We start from the raw sequence: 22,020 nt of genomic DNA, 5'->3' as shown, positions 1-22,020 counted from the left end.
CAGCCTACGCAATAAATGTAGTTGATAGTTTTGGGATTCTGATGTACTCAGATGCTCAGCTGATCTGAAAACTTATTGTGTCTCAACATATTTCTAAGTCCTTGTGGGAAATCTATTACATTCTGCTTTAATAGGTAAGATTTAGTTCTGATAATTCAGAAAAACAAACATATGGAAAAATGTATGCTGCATGTTTTTATTTTTCCAGGGAGAAGCATGAACAATGGATGATGACTCCAGCATTCACTCCGTGCCTTCTTCGCTTACTGAGAGCTTAGAGGCCGCAATGGAAACAGAAGGTCATTACTCCAGAGTTCTTTCTTTCTCCTGTGTCTCTGACCTTAAAAGTGAAGGAAAAAGCTTTTCTCCTGATTCTTATTTAGCAAGTGGTTCTCTTAAGAGGTATGTAAGACCTAAAATGCTGCTCGTGGGACTTTTATTTTGAACATACTATTAGACAAGCTAGATTTTACTAAGAATGTTCCAGTATCATAATTACTTGGAATAGTATTAAAATCCCTGGTGTGCGAGTATGTGCAGAACTGAGAATTTGGAATGTTTAATTAGCTGCTTCTAACAGCTGCTGTGTGCCACTATGATCCCATTAGTGTTTTCGGCTTTTGTTTGAATAGATCTTGGGGATAATTTTTTTATATTACTGTTATGGTATGAATATCTGTAAAAGATTTTTTTCTGCTTAGTTTGGACTCTATGTTATATAAGTAACATATTTATAATGCTGATTCTGTGGCCAGTACTAGTGATTCAAAGCACTATAACACACAGGCCTTGAATTAGTTTTCCTGTAGGTGATTTATGTGGTTGGTCTGTGTATATGCTGCCAGTCGCTTGATAGTGAGATGGGCAGCATATAAATTTAACAAATATGTGTTGCTTTTGGAATCTCTTGATAAGAGGGACAAAGTTCTGCAGCAAAAACACTGTATATTGAAATGTAGAATGTAGATATTATGCCTCAGACAGACTTCCCTAACCTGGTGCCTTTACAGGTTGTCCTCGACTTACAACAGTTCATTTAGTGACAGTTCAAAGTTACAACAACACTGGAAAAAGTTGACATGACTGTTTCTTTCCATATTTATGACTGTCACAGCATCCCCATGGACCAAATTCGGGCACTTGGCAACTGACTCATATTTATGTCAGTTGCCATGTCCTGGGGTCCCATGATCACCTTTGGAGACCTCCTTACACGCAAAGTCAACGGGGAAGCCAGATTCACTTAACAACCATGTGAATAACTGCAGTGAGTCTCTTAACAAATGTGGCAAGAAAAGTTGTAAGATGGGGCAAAATTCACTTAACAAACGTTTCACTTAGCAACAGAAATATTGGACTCAGTTGTGATAGTGACTCTAGGACTACCTGTATATTAGTGATTCTCAAGCAGGTCTGTGGTGGTCCATGAGGTGGTCTTAAACCTTCCCATGTTCATTGCCAGTTAGCTGGCTGGAGCTCACTCACTTCTTTAGCCCTTGCTTCTTCAAATTAGCTAACCATCAGGCCCTTCAGTGTCATGTGGCCCTCCAAGATAATGTCGTACAGCTTGCATTTCATTTAAGCGATCCTTTTCTATGGGGCTAACAAAGTGGTGGTACCCAATTAGATGTTTTTCGTATCAGTAACTGGAAGCCATGAGATTACGCTGCTGGAAGGAAAAGGGAGGAGAGTACAACATTTTCCCCCTTCCCAACTCATATGCTTTCTTCAAAGGGGTAGGCCAGTTGCCGTTTGTGCTTTTCTGGATTACCGGAGTATATTTGTGTGCTTATGTTGGGCTATTGTGATTGATTTTATGAAAACGAATCGCTACCGAAAGCTAGTTTATTGAAGTATAGAAGTGATAATACAATGGCAAGAAGTGACAATGACTGTAAAATACAGAAAACAACCAAAATGCCTCAAATATACTTATCAGCTGTGCAGTCAGGTGTGCTAGGGTGAAGAATTGGGATCTCCCATAACCAATGCAGAAAAAAAATACTATGGGACGGACATATATCACCTGCTGCTGGCATCAACTTCCCTCCGCCCGGTACGCTCCCACAGAGAGGGCCTCCTAAGGGTGCCACCGTTCGGAGAATGCCGCTTGGTGGCTCCCAGGGGGAGAGCGTTCTCTGTGGGCGCGCCTGACCTATGGAACCATTTACCGGTTGAGCTCCGGATGGCTCCCGACCTTCGTTCCTTTCGACGCGATCTAAAAACATATCTATTTAAGCAATCCGGTCTGGTCTGAGGGGTTTAATTTTAATTGTGGTTTTAATTTATCTTCTACATTTGGGCAGTAGGGCTTAATTTATTTTCAATTTTCTGTATTTGTGCATTTTGACATTTATGTCACTGTTCACCGCCCTGAGTCCTTCGGGAGAAGGGCGGTATACAAATCAAATAAATAAATAAATATGACATGATCTGGAAATCAGATTTCCTGAACTGGAGAGCCACTTCCTGAGATCCCTAATGCATTTCATGTTAAGAAAGTTGATTATATACAGTGCTGCAAAGCTGAACATTTATGGGGTACATGAAGTAATTTAAGCAGCAAATAAGTAGTTACATTTGGATTAGATTTTTTTATATGGTACCCAATTTAATTTTAAAGGGCTTTCTAAAATGGAGTGAATGCGAACACATACACCAATGGAAGTATAACCATTACCTTGGTCACTAATGAGCAAGGCTATGATGTATTAATAAAATATAAATTGAATGGATGTGTGCAACCTTCCAGTTGTGTGGATATTGGAATTAGTTGTAAGATGCAGTCCTGCTCACCTGGAGGGTGCCCACTTAAAGAATGCCTATGGATGTTGCTCAAGGAACTATAAACAATGTTAACTTTGTTTCTTAGGATTTTACTGGAGCTGGATCCCTTTCCAATTGATTATGAAAAGGACATTGTGGAATTATTTGATTTTCAATGGGTTACTGAAATTGCTTTGGTTGAATCTTGTACACTTCTCTTTGGATTATTGAGGTATGATTTTTTATTATTATTCCTGGAATATATTGTGGTTATTATGTGGCTCCATATTTCTTAAAACATAGACTATTCTATTCCAACTATCCTGTTCTGAGGACTTTCACATTGTATATTATTACAATGTATTGTTATTGAACTTTAATGGAAGCTAAAGCTGTTTATAAACCCCTAGTAAAGTTTGAAGAGTCCATCCTCCTCTGAAGAGATGCTTTACCTAGGCTAGCAAGCTTGTGGGCATGGATGATTGGCAAAGGTAAATGGTTTTTTTTTTAAAAAAAAGTAGTTTAACAAGTATAATGTATGTGCATATTCATGGGCGGTATGTATGTATAGAGATTATGTACGGAGATACATGTATGATTTGAATATAGTATTTGTGTATATGCTTTTGTTTCCAGTAACATCTTTTTCTTTTAATTCTGACAGACAATTTATATACAAATTAGAAAACCTTGTTCGGTCAAGTTCATCTGATTTTGGTAAATTTTAAAATATTTTTAGTTTATATGTGCCTTATAATAGTTTGTACAATAAAATTGTGTGTGTGTGTGTGTGTGTGTGTACACATAGATAAATACTTAGAGCCTATCCAAGACTGTCCTATATATACAGGTATATATGGATATACATTTTTAATATGATAATGCAGAGGTCCCCAACCCTTGGTCTGCAGACTAGTTCCAGGCTGTGGCCTATTGGGAGCCAGGCTACACAAGCAGCCGGTGAGCACATGAAGCTTAATTTCCATATGCATGGGATCTAGATTGCGCACATGAAACCAACCCCACCACTGCCCCCAGTCTGTGGAACCAGAAATTTTGGGGACTGCTTGCACAGTAATTATTCCTGATTGTTAACGATTTCAAAAAACTGTCAAAATTCCATCCTATACGGATTCTGGAAATCCAACAAAATAATTGGATAGATATTTATTTTTCACTCTATCCTTACATGTGAGAGACATATTTTGACCCAGGAATTTTGAGTTGTTTTTAAGGAATTAGTTTTCTGAATATATATTTTAGTTATGCTGTGTTTAGTTTATTTGCTGTGTGTCGGCGGGGGGGGGGGAGCATAATGCCTTAATGATTCTTCTGGGACAAAAAGAAGGGGAACACAAAAGAAAAGAAATCTTGATGCTGGGTGATATAGCTAACAAATTTCACATCCCTATTTTTTTAAAAAACAAATCTTAGTAATTTGAATACAATTATACTTTTTTCTTGGTAGATAAAGATGTTGCCATTTTCTTAAACCACATAGCATATTCTGAGTGGGCAGCCATAAAGCAGAAGTTCCATAAATGTCTTTAAAGAGACATACAACATTGATAGGCTCTGAAATGAATATGAGATTAAGAAGCTGTGATGCTCCAGATGTCTCTGAATTAAAATTCCCATTAGTCTCCTACCACCATGGCTAATAGTGAAAGATAAAGGAAACTGGGCAATGGACTCCCTAATCCTGACATGGAAATGTATTTAAACAGCTCCATCAGTGTTATGTTGAAGATGTTCCCGATTATCATGTCCTATACACATAGTGACAGTCCCAAATTAAGGTTAAGAATGAGTTCTTTCCCCTAACTCTGTCTTTAACCCAAATTTGTGTTTAAGTCAGAACTCAGACTTACAAATGGACTGCCTACTACTAAAAATGGAAGATAGCATTATCCTTCCTCAAGCCAAGCGCTGAAGCTGTGCTTTGCTTTCAGGCACTGCTGAAAACCACTGAAAACAGGCTGTATATTAAAAACATGCAACTTCAGTGGATCTTGAAAATAATATGCGGCTTTAGTGCTTCATCACTTGAGGAAGGAGAATGCTATCTGCCATTTTTAGTAATAGGGAGTTGCTCTTAAGTCAGGCATTCTTAACCTGGGACTGCCTACTTGATGAAAAATATATACTACATAGTGCATCATCTTGAAAGATTGAAAATTCAACAACCTACAGAAAAATCTATTTGTATGTGTGGGTCATACAGCTGGCCTAGAAACCAGGAGATTGTGAGTTCTAGTCCTGCTGTGGGGATGAAAAACTCCTTAAGCCCAACTCACAGAGTTGTTATTGTGGGGAAAATAGGAGGAGGAAGGAGTATTCTGTACGTTCACTCTCTTGAGTTACTTATAAAGTAATAAATTGTTCAACTGGTGTGGGTAATTCAGCTTGGGGGCAGGGGCTCCCCTTAATATACAATTATGATAATATGTATTGTGGTTTATCCTTAATACGAAGATCAAGTAAAGTTGGGCACTGCACATACTCCCTAAAACTACATCCTTAATTTCTGATTTATTTCAGGTCAAGCTGCGAACCTTCACTTAGAAGCACATAATATGAGACAAAAATGTGTTGAGTTCCTGCAGTATGTGAAAGTTTTCATCTTCAGGTGAGGTGCCAAGTCTTGTTTCATCTATTCTGTATATTTTTATATGTGTACAATCCTATGTCTCCCTGAATTTCTTCAGGTATCTGGAGCCACATGAAACAGAAGAGGAGTTGCTCCATCCATATGAGAAACAAGAAGCACAACTCCCCTCCTTGATTGTTGAAGAACTCTATTCTTTGACACTGCATATTGGCCACTTGTGCGACCTCCCTGCTTGCATTTTAGAAGGAAATCCCATTCTGCCTCAAGCAAAGGTTGTCTTGTCTTTTTCTTCCTTATAAGCAATATTATCAGAACATGAGGATCATGCAAAAATACAGAATACATTATTTGTAAATGTTGGGACATTGAAGAGAAGCCACAGGGGAATGCTATAAGATATGGCACAAAGTCAGTACCATTATTAAGTGATGACTTAAGAAGTGATATTACTAAGGCTCATCCTTTGGCGTAGATATGGAAGATCTCTAATTTGTAGGCCAGCCCCCAGCAGGTTTGTCATCCAGCCTGTTGAATTTCATACACAGGTCCTGGTCTTTCTTCCCCATTAATTCTGAATTTGGGGAAGATTTTATCTCCAGTATGCATGTGTGAGATACTGTACTTTAGGATGTCTGCCTTCTAAAATACATGTGCCTTTAGGAGTGGGAGGGGGAGTAGTGTCTCTGCACATTATTTTCATTCAGTTCTCAAAGTCCCAGCCCAAGTTCAGTTTGCCTTTGTTTTCTTCACCTCCATTATTTTAGGAAATTTTCCAGAGGTTTCTCTGTGGCTAGTAAGATGGAGAATCCTACTTCCACAGGACACTGTACTTGACCTGTATAAAAGTACTTAGCATCCTCACCCTTTCCATGAATTCAGAAGTGTTGAATTGCCCATCATTGCTTCCCAAAACAATTTGTTCTAGTAGCATATTAAGTCATCACTATTGAATATATAGGAAATTCAGAATATTTTAGTTTAAATGTATGCTGAGATAAAAATGAAAAAAAACATTCCTGAAGATAAAAATATACTATATATACAGAGAATTCTCATTTAGCAACTGCCTTGTCTTTGGTGACTACAGTCAGTGGTGGGATCACCTTCGGACCATAAGACGCACCCTCGTTTTCCCCCCTACTTTTGGGGGAAAAAGGTGCATCTTATGGTCTGAAAAATATGGTACTTCCGGTGGGCCACACTGGGTCTGGGATCCTCCCCGACTCAGAACGGACTTCCAAAGTGGCATGCACACAGAGAACCGGTTGTTCAGGTATTTGAATCCCACCACTGACTACAGTGATAATGGTGTTGAAACTAACTTTGCGACCAGTTTTTGTATTTATGACCTTCACATTTGTAAAGCAAAGGAAACTGAAGTGAGATTGTAAGCATAGTTGCAGTTTCACTTCAGGACCTCTTTGCTTAACTACCAAGTTGCCGATCCCAGTTGTCACTAAATGAGGACTACATGTAGTGGTGCTATAATTTTTAAATGACTGGATATCTATTTGCAATAGTCATAGCATGATCTTATAGTTTTTTTAACTAAAAAATTGTCTTTTCTCTGTTGAGTCATGATACATACAACCCTTTAAAAAGTGACGATATTTGGCATCATTTTAGTAATATTACATCTTTCCTACTACGTTAATTATCCGTTTCCAGCACATGGAGAGCCAGTTCATTTAAAAATCTATATGTCACAGTTTATTCTGCATATATAAATTAAAATATAACGTACGGTATTTTTCTTGGATATTTTTTAATGTAGTTATTTCCTCCATCATGGCACTTGCTGCATTTGTACATAGACATTCACTGGTCAGTGTTAGAAATCCTCCATCTTCTTGGTGAAAAGATGCAAAGTGAGTCTCCTGGCTTATATCTTTTGTGTTATTTGTATGTTGGGATTTGGAAGGATAAATACAGTACCTGCAAATAATTGCTAAAACAATAGTCTCAAGGAGAGTTTATATTCTGTAGTCTTCAGAAAGAAGTTTATTTAATACTGTTTCTCATAGTATGAAATACACTTCTTTCTGAACTCTGCAGATCCCACTAGTCCTTAGCCAAGGTTCCAACCAATCCAAGCTACTCGTGATTTGGTCCCTCCCAGCCCTGAACCTTGGTAAGATAAGAGACTGCCTTCTTTTCATCTCACCCATCTGCCTACCTCTCCCCATCTCTTCCTTTTGGGCCACCCATACACTCCACCACATCTGCCACTGCTGACCTGGCCAACACAATCTGCTTTCCAAAACCCTCACCAGTAGGCTACACACAATTTGGACAAGAGGTAAGCACAGTCTTGGGAAGAAAAACTGAGCAGGGTCAGCAACTGCCCAACAGAGAAGTCGGTTATATTTCAACAGTGGCAGGGAGAAGACAGTGAAGGTTATCTGGGGGTGGTAAAGCTGGCAGGATCAGCAGAAGTTGGGGGGGGAGGTAGGTGGATGGAAGAGCTGAAAAGCGCCCGTGGTCATAAATGCTGCAGGGCTGCCAAGTGCCCAAATTTCAATGTTGAAGGCGCTGCAGCAGCTGTATGTTTAGGGACTGGGTATAACTACTAGTCATTCAGTATCCTTGTAAATTTGGTCTCTGAACAAATAGTCATACCTCAAGGACTAACTGTACAATTTTCAATGACAAAATTAAGCTTGTTTTTAATTAGTGAGCTCTGGCTCTTTACTCAGAGGTTACAGCATTTGCTCTGCTTCCTTATATGTATGACGGGATGGACAAACCTGAAAAGTGATGCAATCTACAAAAGGAAGGGAAGAAGTTGTGGATTATATTATTGATATCAGGCATCTTCAACCTTTACTCTCTCTTCATATTCACTTTCTTACATCAATCTTCATATTTTTAAGTATGGTACCTCCGTTATCTCTGGGATTTTGTTTGGTAGCTGGTAGATCTATTAAGATTCTTAAAACCAGGACTTTATGGTCCAGGCTTTAGCAAGTTGACATTAAAAGTTCAAATTTTCATATATAATGGGAAACATTTAAATATACTAGCTAGGATTAAAACAGTTTGATCGGTTTGTTTATTTTTGCTTGCAAAATTGGGATTTAAAATGCTTACTATTTATGTACAGTTTCAATTTTTACAGCTGTTCATTTGCCCACAGCTCTGTTAGGACCCAAGCTTACACAATGGTTGTTAAGACTATTTAGTAACACATATATTCAAGATTCAGGGAGGTGCAGTAAAAAAATATTTCCAAGTAATTCACCAGGAAATACAAGAGAAGCTGAAGTATGGGAAGAGATTATGTTTCCTGTTGCTTTTTGCTATTTAGGGAGAGAATCCAAACATGTTTTTAAATTGTGGAAGCTAAATAAAACAGAGAAGATCAGATTACTTTTTAATGTTGATATCTGGTGATTGGGAAGATCGTCTCCCCCCTCCGGGTGCCCGCCAGAATATGTTAGACTTCAGTTCCTGTTATCCTAAATTAGCAAAATGGCAGTGAATTATGGAGATCAAAGTCTAATATGTTTAAATCCAGACAATATCCTGAAGGAACCAGCTTGGGAAATCCTAAAATTGGTTATTTCTATTTCACTTTCTCTTACTATAATCTCTCAGTCCTCAAATTATAAACAGTTTTAATGAGATTGATTCATCTATATCTGTGCAGCCCCATTTTAAAAAATCAATAAAGAACTCAGTTGATTTATATATTTTCACAGCAAAACTTCACTTATAAATCAATTAAAAGGTCAATGCATCTATCCATTTATTATTTGTCCTATTGATTTAAAATCAATAAACATTTACTGTCCTTTTGATTTTGATGGAATTTCTAACTTAATTCTTTACAAATGCATTTTGTTTTCACTGTATTTTGAAAGGGTAAAAGGTCCTTATACAAATTGCACACTCAACAGTCTATTAATATTACAGCACAATTCTAAATTTTACAGTTATCTTCACCTTTATTAGGGAAGTTTTAAGAATATTTTGAAGGCACATGATGTAATGTATGCTCACATGTGACTATCCTGTAGTATTTTTAAAATTATTCATGCAAGTTCTCTTAAGACTATCCAGCAAAATACAATATTTAGAAATGCATTGTGGTGTCAAAAATGGCTATTCTTAGGGTCCAAGTTACTACGGCCAATGAAGCATAAAGATGTTCTCAGATTTTTTTAAAAACAATTCCTTGATTGACAATTCCATTTTAAAGGGATCAGTGGTAACCAGACATCATTCAGCATTGATGTAGAGTACTGTCAATCTTAGCTGCTGAATGATAGATGAATGCCACTTATTGCTTACTTCTCTGTACCTCCCTCTGCTTCCACAAGTTTATTTAATAATTGATAAAAAGGTATGAATTAAGTGACAACAAGGCACCCTGTTCACATTTACTCAATATGCATTCAGTGTACTCAGTCCACTCTACCCCTAAATATTTGTTCTTGGAGTTGCAAAATATAGGGAGAGGGTGACATTTTGAATTGGGCAGACACTGAAGGTCACGTACTATAGTAGGAAAAGTTCATTCAGATTCACTGGGAGAGCTAATTTTAACACATGGCTGAAGGAGAAAAGATAGGTATTTCCAACTTTACATCCATCATTATTATGTTTTACAATGCTAAATCCTAGATTGCGACCTTTGTACATCATTTAACAATATGAATTTAAGAGTTTGCAATAAAAGCTAGTGTGGGGTGCTTTTGTTATGAGGACCTATTTACGTAACAGTGCCTTCCTTCCAGAATACTGGTTTTATTCTGCCTTCTACATTTTAGTAGTCAGAGAGAAAAAGGGGGCAAAGGGCAGCCTTAGAAACAGCAGTGTTGGGGAAATGCATAACTTCAACCATCTTCAGATATAAATCTCCCGTCTCCCAAGCTCCCTTCCTACCCAGGCAGACAGTGGTGCTTCCCCAATAATGCCTTCCCTCTCTTCACTTCTAACTGAACATTAATAGACAACGGCATTCCTGTTCCTTTCTCTGTTCCTGAGCAATCTCCAAATGTAAAGACTTGGAGAATTCTCACCGAGGCCGTTTGAGGCATGCACTGATGGAGGATGAAATAGAATAAAGGGATTCCTTGGTTGCGATAGAAATTTTTGGACCAAAGTTAGTTATGCTTAGAGGAAACTAACGAAGCTACAGTAATGGAATCAGCATTAATTGAGTCATGACCAATTTAGCTTCCTGTATAGATGAGTATGGTATGTAAGATTTTTTAAAACTTTTTTTTGGGGGGGGGAAATGGTTTGCAATTAAATATTTTGCACGGCCCTACAAAAGGAACCCATCTAAATCAGGATTCTGTTACTGAAACCAACACTGGACATTTTCATCCTGCTACAAAGACACAGTGATATCAACCTTTTTATTTATTTATTTATTTTTTTATACCGCCTTTTATTATTTTTTAAATAACTCAAGGTGGTGAACGCATTTAGTACACCTCCCTTCTATTTTCCCCACAACAAGGTGAGGTGTATTATAAGTATGTTCACTCACCTTATGAGATGGGTTGGGCTGAGAGAGGGAGAGTGACCGGTTCCAAGATCACCCACAAATGATACAGCCAGCTGATACAAATTTTGAGATTTACAGCATGATAAATTTAGAAAAGGAACAACTATAGGTTTGGCTTGCAGTTGTTTGTTTTTGCAGTGAAAACATACATTTCTGTTTCTGCATTCGTTAAGCTAATTTTTCTCATTTTATTTGTTTTTCTAGAGCAAACCATATATGCTCACAGGTTTACCAATTTAACTGGAGAAAATCTAACCAATATCAGTTTGTTTGAAGATCACTGTGGAAACCTCTTATATGATCTGATAAGTTTGTCAGTTAAGAAGTATTCAAAGGTATTACAATTTTATTCAATATTACAGTAATGTTGCCTAAATTTCTGAAACAGTAGAAATGTATCTATTTATTAAATAGTATTTCCCGGATAAATTCATCTTATCACTGTTAATTCAGCTTAGTGAGGTGGTTAAATGAAAATGCAGTTTGATGAGAAGTGCTTTTGTACAGAAATGAAGTCTATGAACTATAAAAGTGAGTGATGTCTTTGGCAAATGGAAATCTCCCGATATTCCGTCTTTTCCTATGGCCCTAATGCCCTAAAGCAGGGGTGTCAAACTGCCAGGCCTGCAGGCCGGATGCTTCATAGCGAAACCGCACCCACCCCATTGCCAGCAATGGCAAAAAAGTTGTGATACGTCACAACACTTCACGTGACATTGCGAGTTTGACACCCCTACTCTAGAGAGATCAACAGTCTTTGCACTCTGACAGGAAGCAAAAGAGCTGGTTTCAAGAGTTATTATATCCATTTATCTCCTAATTTTAGTTGTACGTTTGTTATAAAATGTGGGGTGGAGGAAGCATGCACACACACACACACACACACACACACACACACACAAACACACAAACAATTTTTAGTAGCCTTTAAAAAAAAAACCAAAAGGTTTGTTTAATAAATCCTTCTTATACATTGTTTCCTTTACCTTCCAAAGTTCCCAAGTGCAAAATAAATTATTCAGCTAATTAATTCTAAACTATCAAATAGGTTAGTTTTGAATTGGATAAAGGGCAAATCTACATGACATGTAGAAAGTAAGTATTTATTTTCCAAATGTAATGCAAAATGGAATGAAACTTTGTTTTTTAAATCTTAAAAGGGGAGTGGTATTCAGTTGCTATATGTGAGTACACTACCACCTGCTGGTACATCAAGGTATAACTCATTTGATTAAAGATGGCAGACTAACAGTTCAGGAAATATTGCATTGCTTCCGAACAATGTAGTGTTTTTATTCCATCATGTATGGCATTAAAGTTGTGCATTTATAGGTTCTATAAATAGGAATAATTTGAAAATATTGGTTTATTTAGCAATAACATAGTTTTCTCATACTTTCAGAATTTACAAAGTTAATGCTGCAGAAATTTCCTAAGATATCATTTATTCAGAGTCCGTGACTTTATTTTTTTTTTCTTTTTCATGCTGATGCTGTGGGGAGTAGAAAAAAAAGTTCTTTCTTGTGTGTTCCTTTTATTTGAATTATTCTATGATCCTTGTTGGTTTTCTTGTATGATAGAGCTTAACAGATAGTGATGTCTTACTATCACTAAGATTTTAATTATAATTTATTTATTTATTTATTTTAATTCCATTTATATCCCGCCCTAATTATAATTTATTTATTTATTTATTTTAATTCCATTTATATCCCGCCCTTCTCCGAAGACTCAGGACGGCTTACAAGCTTAGCAGTAGCCTTCATTCTATGTATATGCCTGCGGCATTATTACAAAGTCAGCTTAATTGCCCCCAACAATCTGGGTCCTCATTTTACCTACCTCGGAAGGATGGAAGGCTGAGTCAACCAACATGTCAACCATCCTGAATAGTAGCCCTTAATACCTGATGGGTAATCTTAAATAACCACAGTACTCAAGAACAAGCTCTGTTGAATTCGGCAAACTGGATTCTGAGAAAATATAGAGAGGATTGTGGTATTGATCTATAAAGCATAGGCTTAGTGTACTAGCTTTAAAAGCATTTTCCCAGAATTCCAGAATTATATGAACGTTAAACAGATTTGCTTATGAACTATTTAATAATGGTCAATGTGGCAGTTGAAATCTCAAATATAACCCTACCTATTATTTAAATGTGATTTTTAAGTAGGTCATTCTTCCAAAAATTGCTTTCAAGAGTCAGAAGGGTTTCTACAATGGAACCGGAAGAAGGAACTCACCAAAATTACCTTCTCTAAGTCTTAACAGTAGGACAGTTTCAATAATTCCTCATCAATAAAGATCAATGTGTATGAATCGTATTGAGGTGAATGCTCCTGAAACATTTTCCTAGTATTAGGCACATAAATAATTCCCAGTAGTTTTGACAGATCTAGATACCGGTAAGTCTCTTTCTCTTTTTCTCTAACATACACACATAAGCTAACACCTATCCATTTTTTTCCTTAAAGGGAGTCACTTCTGCAAAAATTGCAGTAGGCAAAGAAATTATAACACTACAAAGATAATGCACATTTAAATTTGGATTTCAAGCACATGCTTACAAAGATCTGACAGCTTCTTTTTTTTTTTTTTTTGAAAAAAAGAAAGAAAAAATTTCTACTACTTGCTGGATGGTTTAATCTTTTCATATTTACCTTTAAGTATTTCAGTGATATTTTTCAACTGCTTCCTCCATCTCTGACATTTGTTCATGTATAAATGTTTTCTGCTTTCTCTGAGTTAAAATGTTATTTGTTGCAGGTTAGGCTCTCTGAAGCTCTTATTACTCACCACTATACTTGTATCTGTATAAAAGAGCTGTGGGTTCTGCTTATTCATCTGCTTGACCACAGAAATAAAACATCTCTTACAGAGGTAGGAATTGTTACATTCCCAGCATGAATACATTTCACAAAACAAATTGTGTTGGAAACCTGCAGAAATTCATGGTTTGACAAATATATCAAACAATTTTATCTACCCCATAGGCAAACTTGTATCAAAGGTGGTGCTTTTTTTCCTTATAAACTTTAAAGAAGTTTATGTTAGTTGACCAGCATGGTCAAATATTTTTCAGCATGGTATTGCCGGATATTATCAGACTAGGAGTAAGGCAACCATCCATTGAGACTTAGTTGGGAAATCATTAGGACTGTAGTTGCTTAAAGAATCAATAGCACAATAAGCCATCCTTCCCCCTACTAAAAATTTATAGTTAAAATTTTTGGTATTTGGCCCTGGGGCAGTAGCTTGTTTTCCCGAAAATAAGATGCGATGGTGGTATTATTATTATTATTATTATTATTATTATTATTATTATTATTATTATTATTATTATTATTGCCTCCAAAAGGGGCACCAGGTCTTATTTTTGGGAGATGCCTTTTCTATGGTCTCACCTCACTGCGGCAGCACCGACAGCCCTGCCCAGATGGCCCACTTCTTCTGCGGCCGCTTGCCGCCACTTGCGCGTGTTGCCCCCAGCCTCCATTTTGCCATCAGGGGCCTTCAGGAAATGCCTCTGCACCTAAGAATGGAGCTCTGGATTGATGCACATGGTGCTCCACGGCCTCCATTTTTCCATCAGAAGCCTTCAGGAAAGGCCTCTTCAGCCCACGTGTCAATCTGGTTCTCTGCTTCAGAGGCCTTTCCTGAAGGCCTCTGACAGCAAAATGGAGGTCATGGGGCACTGCGCGCATCAATCCAGAGCTCCATTCTCAGCTGCAGAGGCATTTCCTGAAGGTCTCTGATGGTGAAATGGAGGCCGGGGATGATGCGCATGCATGAGTGGCAGCAGAAGTGGGCCGACGTGTTGGGACGTGGGAGGCCTGGCTGCAACTGTAAGTGGGTGCAGGGCGTGTGGGATAGCTCCATCCCCCTGCCCTAGCTTGGGCTTATTTTGGGGATAGGGCTTATGATAGACCTCCCCCACCAAAAAAATTAAGCTAGAGCTTATTTTCAGGGTAGGTCCTATTTTCAGGCAAACACAGTAAGTCATAAATTAATACTGCGTATCCAGACAATAGTTATAGCTTCTTCATAGCCTCTCCCTTCTGATGTGTTTTGTGGGCTTCACTATTCCAAACTGAATTACTTTGTAGCTAATAGAAATTCTGCTTCACCAACTGTGCACACATTTGAAATGAAGACAAATATACACATCTCAGGATAATGTTGCAGGATCTAATTTGGATCAGTCCCTGGGACCAGAGGTTTAGTCTTCTGAGTTTTCAGACTCGTGATGGAGTCCATTTTAAGGAAACTTTAAAGTGTGTGTACTCTGCTAGAAAGACGTTCCCTGAGGATGGGCTCCAGCACGAGTCCAAAAGCTCAGGAAACTAAACCTCTGGTCTCAGTGACTGACCCAGATTAGATCCTAATACATTTGCAATTGGTTATTGATTATATTACATGGGGTGGCAAGGTATTGTATTGTTACATTATTTTACTGTCATTTAATGTTTGTACTTATTTGTGGTGGATCCATGATTTTATTACTATAAAGAATAAAAGCTAAAGTTGGGTGTATTAATCTAGCATCCTGCTAGAATGGTTTTGTTTGGGGTTTTTAAAAAAAAATAAAAAAAAAAAATTGAGCAGTTTACCTGAGTTTAAGTAATCACAAAACACAATCTTGGAGAATTCTGAAACCTGTCTTTATTTTCCCCAAATAATTGCAAATCACTGCCCTCATCTAGTTTGTCTTTTTTCTTGATTATACTGAAAATATACTCTGTTCTTTATATAATCTAAAGGTGGTCTCTTAAACTATATAGTTATAAACTGAAGTTTCTATCTAAAATAGCTAGAAAGCACCAGATTGTCTATCCCTACCTTAGTTGCATGATTTGGGTTTTAAATATAAAGCTTTGTTCACAAATTGTTGATTGAGATGTAGCTGAACTTGATTTGATTCTTTTATTTATTCGGGGTTTTCTTGCCTCTTACAATCAAGAGACTTGATTTTACTCTTTTACTTTGTTACAGTCCTATGTCAAATGGCCCTTTCTCACTAGGTTGTCCCCAATGTGGTCTCCATTTTTATTAATGGTATATTTTGGATTTCAGATTGCATTCATGGGAACTCTAAATCATATTAGGTCTACAGCGAAGGTCAAAGAATTAATATATCCTTGTCCAATGCAGAAGCTGAGTTCATTAAGAAAAGTATATTATCAAAAGTAGAATTACATTGGAACAGCGGTGTCAAACTCGCAACGTCACGTGACGTGTTGCGATGTATCACGACTTTTTTTCCATTGCCGGCAATGGGGTGGGTGCAGTTTGGCCATGATGCATCCGGCCTACGGGCCAGCAGTTTGACACCCCTGCATTAGAAGAACTAATGTTTGGCTATCAGAGGATTTTTCCCTGTTCTGGAAATATTTGTCTCTGTGTGAATGTGCATTTGTATACATGTTCACTCAGAAATGTGACTATATAAAAATGAAAGTGCATCCAAAGGTATGTTTAAAAAGTTAGCTAGGAAAAAGATCAGACTGTTTTCTATTTCAGCCTCAGAATCTGCCCCTATGTAACCTGCTATCTGATAAAGCAAAAAAAAAAGGAATAAGACAAGTTCTTCAAGAGCAAAGCAGATGGTTGAAATCTGCAGGATTCCTTTTAAAAACTGTTGTTGTTTTTTTACAGTCTTTTTGGAACTGGCTGAATAAAATTCTGAATAAAGTGTTCGAAAAAAACAATGGTACTGGTGCAGTGTCTGCTTTTGAATCAATTCCATGCAAGGATCTACTGAGTTTCAGTTGGTGGATTATAACCCACTTGGCTTCACTTTATCGTATTGACCGGAATGGATATATAGATGAAAAGGTAAGTTTGTCTTTTTTCCACAAAGAATATTTGTAAGGCGCTTTTAATATTTCATTAATTTCCCAAATGTTTTAATACTTGTGAACAAAATGGCATGTAAATTTCTTAAATGTGAGATACAGGGATATTCATCTTAAATACAGGGATCTTAATCCTATCCTACCTACAGAAATGCTTGCTATATTTTTCTTTAAAAAGTGAAATGACAGGCACCAGTTTAGTAACAAGGCAATGTTAACAGTCAAAGGCTACAGGTGTTTTTAATTGCTACATTCCTGTTTTAAAAATATTTATTCTTTAAGCTCATTGAGAGTGTGTCAGTGTGAAAAAGAACATGTGTTGATTTAGGCAAAACATATTATAAAGAGAGTAATCTTGAATTATGGAATGTTTTGCAATGATTATGTTATTGAAGGCTGGCGGCTGAATGCAATAAAAGTGGTAGATAATGGAAGAGTGATAGATAAAGGATGGGTTTCAGAACAAATGGAAGGCTTAGCAAATGCTTTAGCATTAAGCAGGGAAAAAGAGAAAGATGTGCCGTGTCCCCTTGCTTGTTCAATGTATTTGTGGGGAAATGTACAGAGAATGCTTGTGTTGATGGAGTAATAATAATAATAATAATAATAATAATAATAATTATAATTATAATTATAATTATAATAATAATTATAATATAAGTTGGAAGGGACCTTGGAGGTCATCTAGTCCAACCCCCTGCTAAGGCAGGAAACCCTATACCATTTCAGACAAATGGCTGTCCAGTCTCTTCTTAAAAACGTCCAGTGTTGGAGCATTCACCACTTCTGGAGGCAGGTTGTTCCACTGGTTAGTTGTTCTAACTGTCAGGAAGTTAATCCTTAGTTCTAGGTTGCTTCTCTCCTTGAGTGTATAGTGAGAAGATGAATATACGTATGCTTTTGTATATAAATAAAACCATATTGTTAGCAGAGAAGTAAAATGGTTTGCTATGAGTGTTGGACTGATGCATCAAGAAGGATGGATTTAAAAATGTATCAAAGACCAAGGTGGTGGTGCTTGACAGAGAGAAGAGGGCGAGCATTTGCAAGTCATAGACAAGTAGTGAAAAACTAGAGCAAGTAGATAAATTCATGTATTTGAAAGGAAGAACATTTTAAGATGGGCCAATGCTAATGGTATATGGTCTGAAACAGACATGTCAAACACAAGGCCCGGGGGCCGGATCTGGCCCGCAAAGTGGTTTCATGTGGCCCGCGAAGCCATCCTGGAAACAGTGAGGGAATGGCCCCCACTGCCTTGGCCCTGGCCCAGAGACCCTCCTTCTGCCAGAGACCCTCAGATCTGTCCCACTCCTGCCCAGGCCCCCATAGGCACCTTTGATGCGAACGATGTAGAGCTGGCCACACCCACCCAGTAGGCCATATGCACTCTAGCGTCGCCCAGCCAGTAGGCCACGCCCACCCAGGCCACGCCCACCCGGCCCCCTGAGGGCAACCACAATGCTGATGCAGCCCTCAATGAAATTGAGTTTGACACCCCTGGTCTGAAATATGAAATGCTTACCAAAAGAAGCAGAAATGGTTCTGGTTTAACAACATGTCTGCTGCCCTCGTTATCTAGAAGCGAGAGGTATGTCGGGAGAAATGTAAAAGTTAGCTGTATGCGGAAGTATTTAAGCAGTAAAATAAGAAGAGATAAGGTCAAGAATGTATGGGCGCTGAATATAGGAAATGTGATTTGAATGCAAAACTGAGAGATCAGTAGAGCTGATGACATCTTGAAAAAGACACCAAGTACCAGTGTATGAAGCAAAATATGAATGGGATGGAAGAAGGGATGGTTTGAATGGTAGAAATTTGTGGAGATATACAGTGAACTGACTGGGCGAAAAGTAATTCTAACTGTTAACTTTTTTTTTTATTAAAAAGTTTTACAAAAACAAAATTTTACAATATATCCCCAAATCCCTCCCACCCCACTAACTGTTAACTTTTTTAAAGAAAGGAGAAATCCCAAGCTTTTAATTTCTTGAATTTATTTCTTTTCTGTGCTCTGCATCTTATTTCTTACCCCAGAGAAAACAATATTATAACTATATGCTTATTTAATGCATATGTTAAGCACTGAGGGTTTGACTGCATTTAGTTGACTTGTAGTTTTTATAGGTATATATTCTATTTGTGAAATTTTACATTTGTTATCATTCTTTAAGCATTGTTTTCATTAGATTCTGATTTTCAGCTGGTCAGAGAAATGGATCAAGCCATACTACAATTTGGCTTGGTTTACAATGGCCTATAACCCCAGCCAATTGGGGTTTGTTTAATGAGCTGCTTTTAATAAAAGCATCACTTTGTTTCTATATGAAGCCAGTCTATGAAATCCTAATGTCTGGTAAATTATCGCTATGAATTTACACTGACCTTGAACACCATAATGAAATCTGGGTGCTTAATATTAATAACTTTTGAAAATTAATAAAAATGGAAACCAAAATTAATAAATAATCAGTCTTAGTGGGAACATGCATACTAATTTTTGTGGTCTGGTTGCTGCTGCTTGGCTTCTGCAAGCATAAAGACTAAAGCAACCACTAAATTCTCAGAAGTGGAAAACTCAACATGTACAACATGAAAAACTCAACATGTTTGTACAATGTGTACAAACACACCTCTTCACTTATTTCTTTTCCAAAAAGCTGTTTCTGTTGTTAGTTTCCAAACCTTGGATTATTCAAGCAGGCCAGAAACACATACTACCTATCCTAAATTGCCTTACCTTTAGTTAATTGGCAATTTCCTGTATGATATTTTAAAACAATTATTTTATATCTTCGGATTGTCTGTTTTGGCAATGTATACTTGTATTTGAAGATTGAAATTATTAAAAAGGTCACCAATACTTTGACATTATAACAGACTGGATTTCATACGCACACTTACATGGTTTCAGTTTAAAATAACATTTCATAAATAATATTAAAAACAAATTTAGGAAAGATCGGTGCAGCTTCAAAAATACATGAACTGGTTTATCTATTTGCACATTGCAGTATACCACAGGTCTGCAACCCGCGGCTCCGGAGCCGCATGCGGCTCTTTCAGCCATCTCCTGCGGCTCCCAGTCCTCTGCCATGTGCAGTCCAAAAAAAAAAAAAAGTGGGACTAAAAAAGTTCAACCAATCAATTCGAATATGCAGGGTAGGTGCATATCTCGCCTTGGCTCCACTCTTCAGTCAAAACCTGTTCTGCGCATGCGTGCGTGTATGCTCATGTGCACGCATTTTTTGCGGCTCCCAGTTTTTCCTTTTGTGAGGGAACCGGTTCCGAGTGGCTCTTTCACTGTTTTAGGTTGCTGACCCCTGCAGTATACCATTACATAATTTATTTGGTTTTGGCTTCGTGCTGAATATAGACACGTTTGCTATCATTTATTTAGTAAACCTTGATATATCCATCAGTTTTTAAAGCCCTACATGGCTTAGGCCCGGGATACTTGCAGGACCATCTGCTGCCGGGAACGACTTCCCATCGCCCAGTACGCTCACACAGAGAAGGCCTCCTCAGGGTACCGTCGGCTAGACAATGTCGGCTGGCGACCCCCAGGGGGAGAGCCTTCTCTGTGGGAGCGCCAGCCCTATGGAACCAGCTCCCCCCTGAGCTTCGGATGGCCCCAGATCTCCAGTCCTTTCGCCGTGGCCTCAAAACACTCCTTTTCCACCAGGCTGACCTGGACTGACAGGGATTTTAATTATGTTCTTAATTTTTAACTCTAATTTGTAATTTATTTTAATTTTAATTTATTCTACAGGGGCCTTTAATTTTAATTTTTATTTTAACTTCTGTATTATTGTATGTTATTGTTGTTAGCCGCCCTGAGTCCTTCGGGAGATAGGGCGGCATATAAGTCCCAATAATAAATATAATAAATAAATAAATATTTAGTGGTAGTAATTTGCATTGGATCAAAAATTGGGAAGTGTCAAATTTCTCTAAGAAAATATATAACTTTTTGAAAATTTGTAAAACACAGATAGATCTTAAGTGTCTTTTCCTAACACCCAAAGAGCCTGCATTATCATATTCTTAAAGGCTATATTCATAATAAATTTCAAAAACCAAATAGAATTAGAAATATTACAACTTTTGAACATTGCAGGGGTCAATTTTAATGCTGCTCAGGGCTACCAAAGGGGGTTTGAGTGACTTTGAACTAAATATTCTTACCTTTGAATAGTTTAAAATACTTTCTAAGATAAGCAAAGAGTGCTTTCCAGCTGAGCAGCTTAGCCACTCAACAAGTGAACCAGAAGAAGAGTTAAAAAGAAATGTTGCCTAAACACTTAAAGTTGCAACTCAAGTTGTCTCTTTAGGTTACATGACAAATGAATGCAAAAATCATATTTTATGCTATTAGCTCAGAACTACATGTGTGTTTGTTTGCCAGATGGTATCACAGGTGTTTTCCTTAGGCAGAAATGACAGATATACTAAGGAAGTGAATATTCTGCAATGCTTTATGAAACCCTATATTGCAGGGGTGTCAAACTCAATTTCATTGAGGGCCGCATCAGCATTGCAGTTGCCCTCAGGGGGCCGGGTGGGTATGGCCAGGGTGGGCGTGGCCTACTGGGTGGGCGTGGCCAGAGTGCATATGGCCTACTGGGTGGGCGTGGTCAGCTCTACATCGTTCGCATCAAGGGTGCCTATGGGGGCCTGGGCAGGAGTGGGACAGATCTGAGGGCCTCTGGCAGAAGGAGGGTCTCTGGGCCAGGGCCAAGGCAGTGGGGGCCGTTCCCTCACTGTTTCCAGGATGGCTTCGCGGGCCGGATCTGGCCCCCGGGCCTTGTGTTTGACATGTCTGCTATATTGTAAAGGCAAAAGCACTTTTTATTAAAGATAGAAAATGGTTGTCATTTTATCACTGTTGGGGAATTTTAGTTCAAGACTTGAAAACCTTTTGAACTGTGTTTATAAACTTGATTTGTGTAAACAGAAGGGCTTAATACTTTATTCCTCATTAACCTAGAGCAAATCAGAGAGGGCAGTAATCATTTCTAGATCTTCTGGTAGATTTCATTAACACCACTTGTGGTTAAGAATTGTAGGAAAACTAACTTATAACACATGCTGGCTATGATCCTTAGAAAAAATATGTAAATTAATTAATTGCTAATTGTGATTCATATGAAATCCATTGAAATTAGCTGTGTTCTTGATCCTTTAAATCAGGGGTGTCAAACTGCCAGCCCACAGGCCGGATGCGTCATGGCGAAACTGCGCCCACCCCATTGCCAGCAATGGAAAAA

General features: G+C 37.9%; 1 protein-coding gene across 1 annotated transcript in view; it reads left to right on the top strand.

Annotated features, from left to right (window-relative positions):
• Positions 1–223: 223 nt before the first annotated feature.
• MMS22L (MMS22 like, DNA repair protein) overlaps positions 224–22,020 on the top strand; it is a gene marked incomplete at its 5' end in the record, with an annotated part of 78,284 nt that continues 56,487 nt past the window's right edge. The window contains 9 exons of the mRNA XM_081315321.1: positions 224–402; positions 2,873–2,998; positions 3,431–3,483; positions 5,308–5,395; positions 5,475–5,649; positions 7,152–7,245; positions 11,100–11,230; positions 13,662–13,775; positions 16,551–16,730. Of these exons, the coding sequence (XP_081171447.1) occupies positions 224–402; positions 2,873–2,998; positions 3,431–3,483; positions 5,308–5,395; positions 5,475–5,649; positions 7,152–7,245; positions 11,100–11,230; positions 13,662–13,775; positions 16,551–16,730 (1,140 nt within the window). The remainder of the gene's footprint in view (positions 403–2,872; positions 2,999–3,430; positions 3,484–5,307; positions 5,396–5,474; positions 5,650–7,151; positions 7,246–11,099; positions 11,231–13,661; positions 13,776–16,550; positions 16,731–22,020) is intronic.

The sequence above is a fragment of the Vipera berus genome, assembly GCF_964194415.1.
Source record: "Vipera berus genome assembly, chromosome: 1".
NCBI classification, from domain to species: Eukaryota; Metazoa; Chordata; class Lepidosauria; order Squamata; family Viperidae; genus Vipera; species Vipera berus.
Note: the sequence above shows the minus strand (reverse complement) of the source record. Positions and strands in the feature narration are given on the sequence as shown.